Consider the following 12566-nt stretch of genomic DNA (forward strand, 5'->3'; position numbering starts at 1 on the left):
TTTTCATTTTCCTGTACAGTGGATTGTTGAACAACGTGGGGATTGGGGGTGCCACCCTGCTCCCCATGCAGTCAAAATCTGTGTATAACTTTTGATTCCTCAAAAACGTAACTACTAATAGCCTCCTGTTGACCAGAAGGAAGCCTTACCGATCATGTAAGCCGTCAGTTAACACACATTTAATATGTTGTGTATATTCTGTACTGTACTCTTACAAGAAAGTAAGCTAGAGAAAAAATGTTAAGAAAATCATAAGGAAGAGAAAATACATTTATAGTACTGTACTGTATTTATAAAAAAACCCCACATAAAAGTGGACCCATGCAATTCAAACCCATGTTGTTCAAGGGTCAACTGTAGTTTCTTTTTAGGAACTGAAGAACCCAATTTTAGTATAGAGATGTATGGTCTTTACCTTTATAGTTTAGTGCTCTCTGTGTCTTATGAAGTCTTTCCCTAGTCGCAGTTGTAAAGTTATTCTCCTATGTTATCTTATAACTGTATAGTTTTGCCTTATCACATTGAGTCTAATCACCTGGAGTCTTTTTTTTTTTTTTTAATGAAAGTATAGTTGGCATACTGTATTACATTGGAGTACGACATGGGGTACAACAACTCTATACATTATAATGTGCTTACCACAAGTGTAGCTGCCCTCTGTCACTATACAGTGTTACTAAAATACCATTAATTGTATTTCCAATGCTGCACCTTTTATCCCTGTGACATAAACATTCCCTAACCAGAAGCCTGTACCTCCTACTCCCCTTCACCCATTTTGCCCATCCCCCCAGCCCCCTGCACTCTGGCAACTACCTGCTCTCTACTTATGGATCTGTTTCTGCTTTGTCTGTTCCTTTGTTTTGTTTTTTAGATTCCACATATAGGTGAAATCATATGGTTTTTGTCTTCCTCTGCCTGAATTGTTTCACTTAGCATAATACTCTTTAGGTCCATCTATGTTGTCTCAAATGGCAGAATCTCCTCCGTTTTTATAGCTGAATACTACTATATTGTGTATATATACCATATATTCTTTCCTCATTTATCAGTGGACGCTTGGGTTGCTTTTTTTAAATTTTGCTTTTAATGATTGTAAATAATGCTGCAGTAAACATAGGGGTACATATGTCTTTTCAAATTAGTCTTTTCATTTTCTTTGGGTAAATACTCAGTAGTGGATTTACTGGATCATATGGTATTTCTACTTTTAATTTTTTGAGGAACCTCAGTGGCTGTACCAACTTACATTCTCATCAGCAGTGGACAAAGGTTCCCTTTTGTCCACATCCTTGCCAACACTTGTTACTTCTTTTCTTTTTCATACTAGCCATTCTGACAGCTATAAAGTAATATCTCCTTATGGTTTTAATTTGCATTTACCTGATGATTAATGACATTGAGCATCTTTTTTTTTTTTTTTTTTTAAGTAATCTCTGTCCAACATGGGGCTCCAACTCATGACCCTGAGATCAACAGTCACATGCTCTACTGACTGAGACATCCAGGTGCCCCTGATGTTGAGCATCTTTTCATGTGTCTGTCAGCCCTCTGCACGTCTTCTTCAGAAAAATGTCTATTCAGGTCCTCTGCCCATTTTTTTAATTGGATTATTTGTTGTTTGGTGTTAAGTTGTATAGGTTCTTTGTATATTTGGGGCATTAACCCCTTACCACATATATCATTTGCAGGTATGTTCTCCCATTCAGTAGGTTGCTTTTTTTTGTCCATGGTTTCCTTTGCTGTGCAAAAGCTTTTTATTTTTTATTTTCATTTTTATTTTTTAAAAGTATTTTATTTTGAGAGAGAGAGAGAGCTAGAGCGTGCACTAGCAGGGGGAGGAGAAAGAGACAGAGAATCTTAAGCAGACTCCATGCTGAGCACAGAGCGCAACACAGGGCTCAATCTCACGACCCTGAGATCATGACCTGAGCCAAAATCAAGAGTCAGACGAAAAGCTCTATGTTTTGATGTGCTCCCAGTAGTTTAATTGCTTTTGTTTCCCATGCCTGAGGAGACATATCCAGAATAATGTTGCTAAGTCCAATAACAACAAGATTACTGCTTATATTTTCTTCCAGGACTTTTATGGTTTCATGTCTCACATTTAGGTCTTCAATCCATTTTGAGTTTATTTTTGTGTATGGTGTAAGAAAGTGGTCGTTTCTTTTGCCTGTAGCATCATTTGACATTCTAGGCTTTAGTAGTGGGTTTATTGTGATTGTAAATATATTTAGAGGTCTTTTGACCATTTTCTTTTGTTTTTTCCTAATCATCATTTTTTTTCTGTACTTTTTTTCTTTATTTTTGGGGGGGGTTGATTTTTCTCTATTACTTTTTCTTCTCCACTATTGATTTAGAAGTTTTATAGTTCAGCTCTATTGATTTTTCTATTGTTACTCTATTTTATTGATTATCTTAAAATTTTAAATATATACTTAGGGTCCAATCAGCAGACAAACCACGTTGCATAGGTAGCTAACAGGAAAATTTAAAACAAGAATTGCTAACTAGTAAAAGGTAGTTAACTACTATGAAAGGGGATAAAAGAGGACTCTAGGAGGTACAAAATAGCAACTGCAGAAAGTAGATACTACCCTCAGGGATAAAGGAGAGTGAAGAAAGAAATTGTGAAATTTGGAAGAATGCCTTCCAACTAGGCTGAGATTGAAAACTTTGAGGAGAGGTTTGGCGGCCATAGGAAGAAGCCTACTTGTGGCAAAAAAAAGAACAAAACAAAACAACCCAACTTGCTGGCTGGTGCTGAACCATGAAGGCCATGGTTATGGTGGCAGAGCCCAAGGACATGAGCCAAGGGTAAACTGTGAGGGGTGCTTCCGTGACAGAGAACAGCCTCCACACAACAACCAGCTAGCTGCCATGGAAAACAGCACATTAGTAGAAAAAAGAAAAGCCCCCTTTTCTTGCTCCTCTGGCCTTGCAGTGTCTCTCCAATGCCCTCTACTGGGAAAGCCTAAAATCAAGCCCCTGGCAAAGAGACAAGTCTGGTGTCCCTTGAATCATCAAAGGACGGCAAAGATGGGCTGATTTGGAGCTGAGAGGTGATAAGATAGTAACTGACCCAAATTTATCTATAATTTATTTTTAAAATATAAAACTATCTTTAGTTTCCTAAATAAGATAATGACCTGAACACTTCAACTTTCCACTGAACCAGCCTCTTGTCCCTTTTTAAATGTTAATACCAGCATTTTAGTGCCACTGTGTTTTTGAACCCAGTTTTTGCAAAAACTTTTGGTTGCTTGCCTGTTTATATTTTGTAAGCAGTCAAGACTTAGGTTAACACTTTGTGGATTTCTTCGTTCCCCATTGTTTCCCATGTACCACTTCTGAATATTACACTTTCTTTCTTGCTGAAATACATCTCATGGCCATTTTTCAGTTTGATGTTCCCATGTGTTTTATATTTTTAAAATTCCAATTTTATTTTATAGTTTTGCCCATGAGCTTCTTTTAGTGGGAATTACATGCTGCAGGGGTCCCACATGTGCCCTGGATGGGCCTGGCAGCCCTAACGGCCAGTTTTGTGGTTGCCTGTGTCAGGGCTTCACGTGATTGTAGGTTCTAAACCAGTTTTCACATTAGTTTCAAGGTTTGGGGTTTCTATTCCAAGTCAGTTGTGTGTAACCTCAGACCCTGTGTTCCTGTAGGACAGATTAGTTGACTGCTTCCACTCACTGTTGACAGCCAGTTCCTTGTCCTCATTGGCAGCCAAGGTGTTTTCTGATACAAAACTTTTCAGGCTTCTTGTCCCTTACATAAGCCTTGCCTTCTGTCAGTGTATGCTAAAATTCTGGTTCCTGTCAACACTTAAATTCCCCTACAACTCCTGTACACTGCTTTAAATTTCCTCTTTGGACCATCACCAGGAAATTTACCTGTGTTACTTCTTAATCAGCCATGTTTAAAATAAATGCTGTTCCTGGTTTAAGTAGGTTTTCTCTGTGTTTGGAAGAGGAAGGGATAGGTTTTTCACTTGTTGGCCATCTTAACTAGAAGTTGTTTTAGGGTTGCTAATATTCAGGATGTGATACATGATGCATTCCCTTATACGTCTCCGATGCTTTACCATTTTGAAGGCACATGTATTTAGTGAACATTCCAATGCCACTGTGAAGTAGACAGGACAGGCATCAGTTGCCTGATTTTGTTATGAGAATTTGTCACTCAAAATAGAAATCTTAGCAGAAACAAATTTTATTACACATCTACCATGTACTTAGCATAGTCTTGGATGATGGGGGCTGAAAATCAATTACAGTAACTTCAACTGGATGGACAGTAAACAAACATTAAATTTCAAACACAATATGCATAGTTGCCTAGTATGTGACCTTCATAGATATCTAATAAGCCTTTTTAATAATTAAATGTTACAAGGCAGGGAATTATTAAAAAATACACAGCATTAACAGTAAATGCTGTAGGAGGTGGGGGAGAGGCCATTTCAGTGTGGACTGGCATAACAGAGGTGGGTTTTGAGACAAGGCTTTTGAAGAGGATAGGATTTGAGTAGGCAGGATATGATACATAGACTATTCTGGAATAGAGCATTTGCACATAAAGTTGTAAAACACTGGGGGCTAGATTGTTAGGTTTAAAGGACAAATTAAGGATTGGGTTTTATTCTTCTAGAAAACAGGAAATCATGGATAATTTATAAGTGAGAGTAACATAACAGAAACTTTAAGATGTTACCATTCTTCAGAAAAGCAGCAGTGAAGGCAGTGTGGGGGAGGGGACCAGGAAACTGATGGCAGGGGCTGTTGCCTGAGTGAAGAGAAAAGGATGCGAACTCAAGGGTAACTCTAGGATAACATCAGAGAGGATAAGAATATTTGGTGTTATAAAGTTTGAAATGCAAAAGAGGCATTTGTTTGTGCAATTTACATATTTTGCTTTTAAATGCTATTTAGGTGAACCAGTCATGTCTTAGAAAAGTGGAATAGAATTGCCAAACCATCTGAGAGACAGACAAGAAGCTCCTTTTTCCTCTGGCACTAACACTCTGCAGCATTCTCTCGTGCTCTGCTGTGGGAGGGGAGATGTAGACCTGGGCTTGGGGCTTGGTTTGCTTTTTCCTATGGAAATGAGGCCATGTGCTGGAGTTTGGGGCCAGGCCATCCCACACTGGAGTATTTAACTCAGGGTATTTGGGTGTATCACTGTAACATTGTTGCCATCAGAAAAGTCCATGCTGGTTCTACAGGAGATACAGGAACAAATGTCCCGGCAGCGAAGTACCAGAGGTGCCAGAAGGACCAGAAGGGCTTAGGTAGTGTTGGCTTTTGGCACTTTCAGTGTGGGTCATTTTTTATTCCCATAAAAGAAGCCTCTTCCCTTGGTCAGTCACTTCCCAGGAATACTGGTAGCTGCTCCAGGAACAGACCTCCTTCACCCCTTATGTCTGAGACAGGACACTTTGGACACATACATTTGGGCAAATCCCAAGTTATATGGTGTGTAATTACCTACATAAAAAAATCACCACTGAGGTTCTGATAATTTATTAAGTATGAATACCCCATTTCTTTCTGGATTTGAACAATTAAATCCAACTGAGAGAGAACAGTACTTGCTTTTATATACATTTACCTCTCCCTAATATTATCCAGTCATGTACTTAAATTTCACACAAAAATGTATGTATATATTTTCAAATGGCTGTTCTGATTTAAATTACAAAATATACATATGTACACATTTTACTATAAAGGTAGTGAGGGTGCTCATCAACTTCTGGGCTGTCCATCTGGAGTCAGCTCGTACCTGTAAGACAGTTGGGTTTGGACTTGTGTTAGTATCGAGAGTGTGTTGTGGTGGCAGCATCAGGCCAAGCAGCCTCCTCTAGCCAGCCTAGGCCCCTGGGGGACAGGGAGAACCCATCCCTTTGTAAGTCGACCAGCCAGGATTAAGGCTAGAGCTTATAGAGGTCTGTTAGGTAAGTGAGAACTGCAGGCAGAAAAGCCTTAAGTATAGGTTATAATGTGTCTCCTTCCTTGATAAGCAAAGAAGTGGACATGTACTGAAAAAGGAAGAATTTTGGAGAAAGATTATATGCAACTGTTAGAGACAGTGTCTTGAGTACCAGATTAATGTGATAAAATGAAAGGGCTCACTTACCACCGTGAGAAGCCCTTAATCAGATCCTCTTTTGATAAGTCAATCAGTACCTAAACAAACGCAAATAATCAGTTTCCTTCGAAAAACTGCATTAAATGGAAACATATTGGGACAAATGGAATTGATCGTAAAAAGGGCCTCCTTGGGTTTCAGTTTTGAGCAGGGACTCTTTTTCTTTTAGCTCTCAACATGGAACCTCTCCAGAAGGGCAATATAGACACTGACCTCAGTGTACTGGGAAAAGGTGAACTGCTCTTTGGAGTTAAACCTCAGAATATATAAATGTTACTGAAAGAGAGAACAACTCGCCTTTACTCATGAACTGATTCGTAATTTTAAGCAAGACACCATAGTTGCCTGAACTGTGTAAAAATGAAGATAATTTCACCTACATCATAGAAGCAGGATCTTAAAAAGAAGGTCTTTATTGAAATACAACTGCAAAGTATTGTACAAATGTCATTCTTTTTGTCTGTCCTTGGCATCTTCCTGAAGATTATATTTTCTCTACTTCTACTTAAAGTAAAATCCCATCACCACAAAAATCTTGACATAATGAGACCCAAGCTTCACACAGTGCTATATTTATCAAAACAATACTTAATAGATGTTCAAATACTTGTGCAATGATGAGTTTGGACAGATTCTCCAGTTTGTTAAAACAGCATTTATATTAATTTACACATCTGTTTTACTTTCAACAATGTTAAAACACGCACACCCAAAAACCTCCCAGTGAGGCTCTAACATCCTTGAAACCACTTCTGGTAACACCCAGATGATCCCATCAGAATTTCCGCAAGGTGTTCCACCAGTGAACTCCAGTTAGAGTGCCAGGGGACAGAGTACCAAGAGTCCCTCTTGTACTTACTTTTCCTAGCTCCTTCCTTCTGTGTGAGCCAAGTGGCCTACTGTTTTTCACTGCGACATCTAGTGACCTCTTCTTTACTTCTTCCATGGGAACAAAAAATTCAAATCTTTAAGATGCAAAAAGTCAGAAAGTGAGATTTACTTTTTTTTTAGATTTACATATTTTAATCATTTTTGTTGAAAATCTGAAGTGTTTGATCTATTTTCCTATTTTTAAAATAGAAGCTATAGACTATTTAGGGGACCGTGTAGAACAGTTGGCTCATAGCAGATATTCAGTGCATCATTATTACAGGTAATCAGAGTCCTATGCTAATCACAAGCCGTGGACGTATTAAGAGGCTGTTTGCCTCTGTGAAGTGCCTTGTACTACTGTGCTTTGGGGTTTCTTACTTTCTCTGAGCCTACCCTGGCTGCCTTTCTTTCAGCTGCCCCTTCTCACTCTCAACAGTGCTTGCTCATAGGACCACCCCCACCCCTACCTCCGTTGTCTTTTCTGACCAGCTAAGGACTAGGATGCTGAAGAGTCAGCTGCAATGGAGTTTCATAGAAAATAGTGGCCCTTCCCTCTTCTGCCTGTGGAGTAAGGCAGAGGAATTGTAGTGTATAAGCTTTGTCATATACTCACAAGAGGCCACTGGAATCCTTACTTCTAGGTATGTTTTTGTTTTTGAGGTAAGGGAACATTAGTTTCAGGTGTTTAACAACGATTTGATATTTGTATATATTGCAAAATGATCATCGTAAGTCAACATCCATCACTATACATAGTTATAGAAACTTTTTCTTGTGATGAGAACTTTCAAGATCCATTCTCTTGGATCTAGCTACTTTCAAATATGTAATACAGTATTATTAAATATGGTCACCATGCTGAACATTATATCCCCGTTACTTCATTTTATAAGTGGAAATTTTTTCCATTTGACCCCCTTTACCTATCTCTACCCTCCCCCCACACACACATAACACCAGCCACCAATCTGTTCTTTATATCCATGGGCTTGGCATCTTTTGTTTTTTTGCTATCCTTTATGGGCTTTTTGTTTCCTTTAGATTTCCACATATTAGCATAATACCCTAAAGGTCCATCCATGTTTTTGCAAATGGCAAGATTTTTTTTTTACGGCCAAATATTCCATTGTGTATATGCCACATTTTCTTTATCCATTCATCCATCAGTGGACACTTCCATGCCTTTTCTATTATTGTAAATAATGTTGCAGCAAGCATGGGAGTATGTATGTGTTTTTGAATTATTATTTTCATTTTCTTTGGATAAATATCCAGAAGTGGAATTGCTGGATCATATGTTCTATTTTTAGTTTTTTGATGAAACTCTGTACTGTTTTCCACAGTGCCTGCACCACATTCCCCCCATCAGTGCACCAGGGTTCCCTTTCTCCACATCTTTACCAACACTTTGTAATAGTCATTCTAATAGGTATGAGGTGATAGATCATTGTGATTTTGATTTGCATTTCTCTGATGATTAGTGATATTGAGCACCTTTTCATGTGTCTGTTGGCCATCTGTATGTCTTCTTTGGAAAAATTTCTGTTCAGGTTCTCTATCTTTAAACCAGACTTTTTTTTTGCTTTTGAATTGTATAAGTTCTTTGGATATTTTGAATATTAACCCCTTATCAGATAAATGGTTTGCATATATTTTCTTCCATTCAGTAGGTTCCCTCTTCATTTTGTTGACAGTTTTCTTTGCTGTGTAGAAACTTTTTAGTTTGAGCTAGTTGCATTTATTTTTGCTTTTGTTGCCTTTGCTTTTGGTGTCAAGTTCAAAAAATCATCAAATTCAATGTCAAGGAGCTTATTGCCTATATTTTCTTCTAGGAGTTTTATGGTTTCAGGTCTTACATTCAAGTCTTTAATCCATATTGAGTTTATTTTTGTGTATGATGTAAGATTGTGGTCCAGTTTTATTCCTTTAAATGTGGCTGTTCAGTTTTTCCAGCACCATTTATTGAAGAATCAGTCCTTTCCCATAAGTTGTCATATTGACTATTGTCATAAATTAATTGACCATATATGTGCAGGTTTATTTCTGAGGTATTTTGTTCCATTGAGTTCCATTGATCTTTGTGTCTGTTTTTATGCGAAAACCATACTGCTTTGATTACTATAGCTTTTTAACAGAGTTTGATATCAAGTAGTGTAATGCCTCCAGCTTTGTTCTCAAGATTGCTTTGGGTTTTTTGTTGTTCCATACAAATTTTAGGATTTGTTCTATTTCTGTGAAAAATGCCATTGGAATTTTGAAAGAGTTGCATTAAATCTGTAGATTGCTTTGGGTAGTATGGACATTTTAACAACATTAATTCTTCCATTCTATGAGCAGTAACTATCTTTCCATTTATTTGTGTTGTCTTTGATTTTTTTTCATTAATGTCTTAAAGCTTTCAATGTATCGATCTTTCATCCTCCTTGGTTAAATTTATTCCTAGGTATTTTATTCTTTTTGATGCAACTATAAGTGGTATTGTTTTCTAATTTCTCTGATAATTCATTGTTAGTGTATAGAATGCAACAGATTTTTGTATATGATTTTGTATCTTGCAGCTTTACTGAATTTGTTGATTAGTTCTAATGGTTTTTTGGTGGAATCTTTAGGGTTTTCTATAATGTCATGTCATCTGTGAACAGTGACACTTTTACTTCTTCCTTTTCAATCTGGATGCCTTTTGTTTTTCTTGCTTAATTGCTCTGACTAGGACTTCCAAAACTAAAAAGGTGGCAAGAGTAGGCATCCTTGTCTTGTTTTTGATCTTAGAGGAAAAGCTTTCAGGTTTTCACCTCTCAGTATGATGTTAGTTGTGGGCTTGTCTCCTGTGGCCTTTATTACATTGACGTACATTCCCTCTATACCCACTTTGTTGACAGTTTTATCATAAATGGATACTAAATTTTGTCAAATGTTTTATTTGCATCCATTGAGATGAACATACGATTTTTGCTAATTTGATATTTCATATTGATTTGCAGATGGATACTGAATAATCCTTGCATTCTGGGATCCCCACTTGATCATGATGTATGATCCTTTTAATATATTACTGAATTCAGCTTTCTAATATTTTGCTGAAGATTTTTGCATCTATGTTCATAGAGGGTCTGTAATTTGTTCTTGTGTCCTTGTTTGGTTTTGGTATTAGGGTGTAATGCTGGCCTTGTAAAATGAGTTTGGAAGTGTTCCCTCTTCTGTTTTTTGTTTGTTTGAAGAGTTTGAAAAGGATGGGTATTCTTTGAGTGTTTGGTAGAATTCACCAGTGAAGCCATCTGGTCCTGGACTTTGTTTGTTGGGAGATTTTTTTTTTTAATTTAATTTTATTATGTTGTGTTAGTCACCATACATTACATCATTAGTTTTTGATGTAGTGTTCCATGATTCATTGTTTGCGTGTAACACCCAGTGCTGCATTCAATACGTGCCCTCCTTAATACCCATCATCGGGCTAACCCATCCCCCCCATGTTGGGAGATTTTTGATTACTGATTCAGTCTCCTTATTAGTAATTGGTCTGTTCAGATTTTCTATTCATTATTCAGTCTTGGTTGTATGTTTCTAGGAATTTACCCATTTCTTCTAGCTTGTCAAATTTGTTAGCATATAATTTTGTTCATAGTGGTCTCATGATCCTTTGTACTTCTTTGGTATTAGTTATAATGTCTCCTCTTTCCTTTCTGATTCTGTGTTTTTTCTTGATGAGTCTAGCCTAAGGCTTGTCAATTTTATCTTTTCAAAGAACCAACTTTTAGTTTCATTGATCTTTTCTATTGTCTTAGTCTCTATTTCTATAATTTATTTCTGCTCTGATCTTTATTTCCTTTCGTCTGCTAACTTTGGACTTACTTCATTCTTTTTATAGTTCCTTGAGGTATAAACTGAGATTGAGATTTTTATTGTTTACTGATGTAGGCATTTATTACTGTGAACTTTCCACTTAGAACTGCTTTTGCTGCATTCCACGAATTTGGCAAGTTGTATTTTCCATCTGTCTGAAGATATTTTTGATTTCTTCTTTGACCGGTTGGTTGTTCAGTAGCATGGTGTTTAATCTTTACATACTTGTGAATTTTCTGGTTTATTTCTTGTACTTGATTTCTAGTTTCATACCATGTGGTCAGAGAAAATGCATGATATAATTTCAATTTTCTTAAATTTATTAAGACCTGTTTTGTGACCTACATATGATCTATCTTGGAGACTGTCCCATGTACACTTGAAAAGAACGTAGATTGTGTATATTCTGCTTTTGGATGAAATGTTCTGTATCTATCTGTTAAATCCCAGTGGTATAACGTGTCATTTAAGGCTGATATTTCCTTAGTGATTGTCTGGATGATCTACTGTTGATGTAAGTGGGGTATTAAAGTCCCCTACTAGTATTGTATTGCTATTTCTTCCTTTAGGTCTATTAATATTTGATTTATATATTTAGCTGTTCCTATGTTGGGTGCATAAATATTTGTAAATGTTATATCCTCTTGGTGGACTGACTTCTTTATCGTTACGTAATGCTGTTTTCAAGTCTATTTTGTCTGATAGAAGGATAGCTACTCCAGTTTTCTTTTAGTTTCCATTTGCTTGGAATATCTTTTTCTATCCCTTTACTATCAGTTTGTGTATGAAATGAATCTCTTATAGACTGCACATAGATGGGTCTTGTTTTTTTTTATCCTTTCAGCCACTCTGTATCTTTAGATTGGAGAGTTTAATTTAAAGTAACTATTGATAATTTATATTAATAGTAGTCAGTGCCATTTTGCTGTTTTCTGTTTTGTAGTCCCTCTCTATTCCTTTCTTCTTTTGCTCTCTTCCATTGTGGTTTTATGACTTTCTTTAGCGGTATGCTTAGATTACTTTCTTTTTAAGTTAAGTTTTGTGTACCTACTATAGGTTACTGCTTTGTGGTTACACTGAGGCTTACCCAGAACAGTCTTTAAGCTGATAATATCTTAAGTTTGAAAGCATTCTGAAGCTTTCACCCAGCCCCACCACATTTTACATCTTTTTATATCCCTTAAAACTAGTTACTGTGATGATAGTTATTTTTAGTACTTTTGTTTTGTAACCTTCATACTGGCATTATGCGTGATTAATCCACTACCTTTACTATATATTTACCTTTACCAGTGAGATTTATACCTTTATATGTGTTGTTACTAATTAGCACCCTTTCTTTTCAGTTTACAAAGTCCCTTTAACATTTCTTTTAAAGCCAGTCCAGTGGTAATAACTTAATTATGACAACTTTGCCAGATAGAGTATTCTTGGAAGTTTTTTCTTTCAGCACTTTGACTATATTGTGTCAATCCCTTCTGGCCTGCAAAGTTTCTGCTGAAAAATCTGCTGATTGTCTAAAGGGGTTCCCTTAAGATGTAACAAGCTTTTCTCTTGCTGTTTTTAAGATTCTCCCCTTACCTTTAACTTCTGACACTTTAATTATAATGTGTCTTAATATGGGTCATGTACTCACAAGAGGTCTCCGGGCTCCTTACTTCTAGGTTTATCGTGAGGGTAGAGGTTGCCAAGTCTGC

At 36.8% G+C, this 12566-nt stretch overlaps 1 protein-coding gene across 4 annotated transcripts in view; it reads right to left on the reverse strand.

The window, feature by feature from the left end:
• Positions 1–4194: 4194 nt before the first annotated feature.
• The window catches only part of ESYT3 (extended synaptotagmin 3), a 49356-nt gene continuing 40984 nt past the window's right edge, over positions 4195–12566 (reverse strand). For 3 of the 4 annotated variants that reach the window (XM_036092136.2, XM_078071320.1, XM_036092134.2), the window contains exons 21-23: positions 7016–7121; positions 6145–6194; positions 4195–5790 (exon numbers count right to left, since the gene is read on the reverse strand). In XM_036092136.2, coding sequence (XP_035948029.2) covers positions 5754–5790; positions 6145–6194; positions 7016–7121 — 193 coding nt within the window. In that variant the 3' untranslated portion in view covers positions 4195–5753. The remainder of the gene's footprint in view (positions 5791–6144; positions 6195–7015; positions 7122–12566) is intronic. The other variant, XR_004917287.2, reaches the window with a different exon arrangement.

Source organism: Halichoerus grypus, chromosome 1 (assembly GCF_964656455.1).
Source record: "Halichoerus grypus chromosome 1, mHalGry1.hap1.1, whole genome shotgun sequence".
NCBI lineage: Eukaryota > Metazoa > Chordata > Mammalia > Carnivora > Phocidae > Halichoerus > Halichoerus grypus.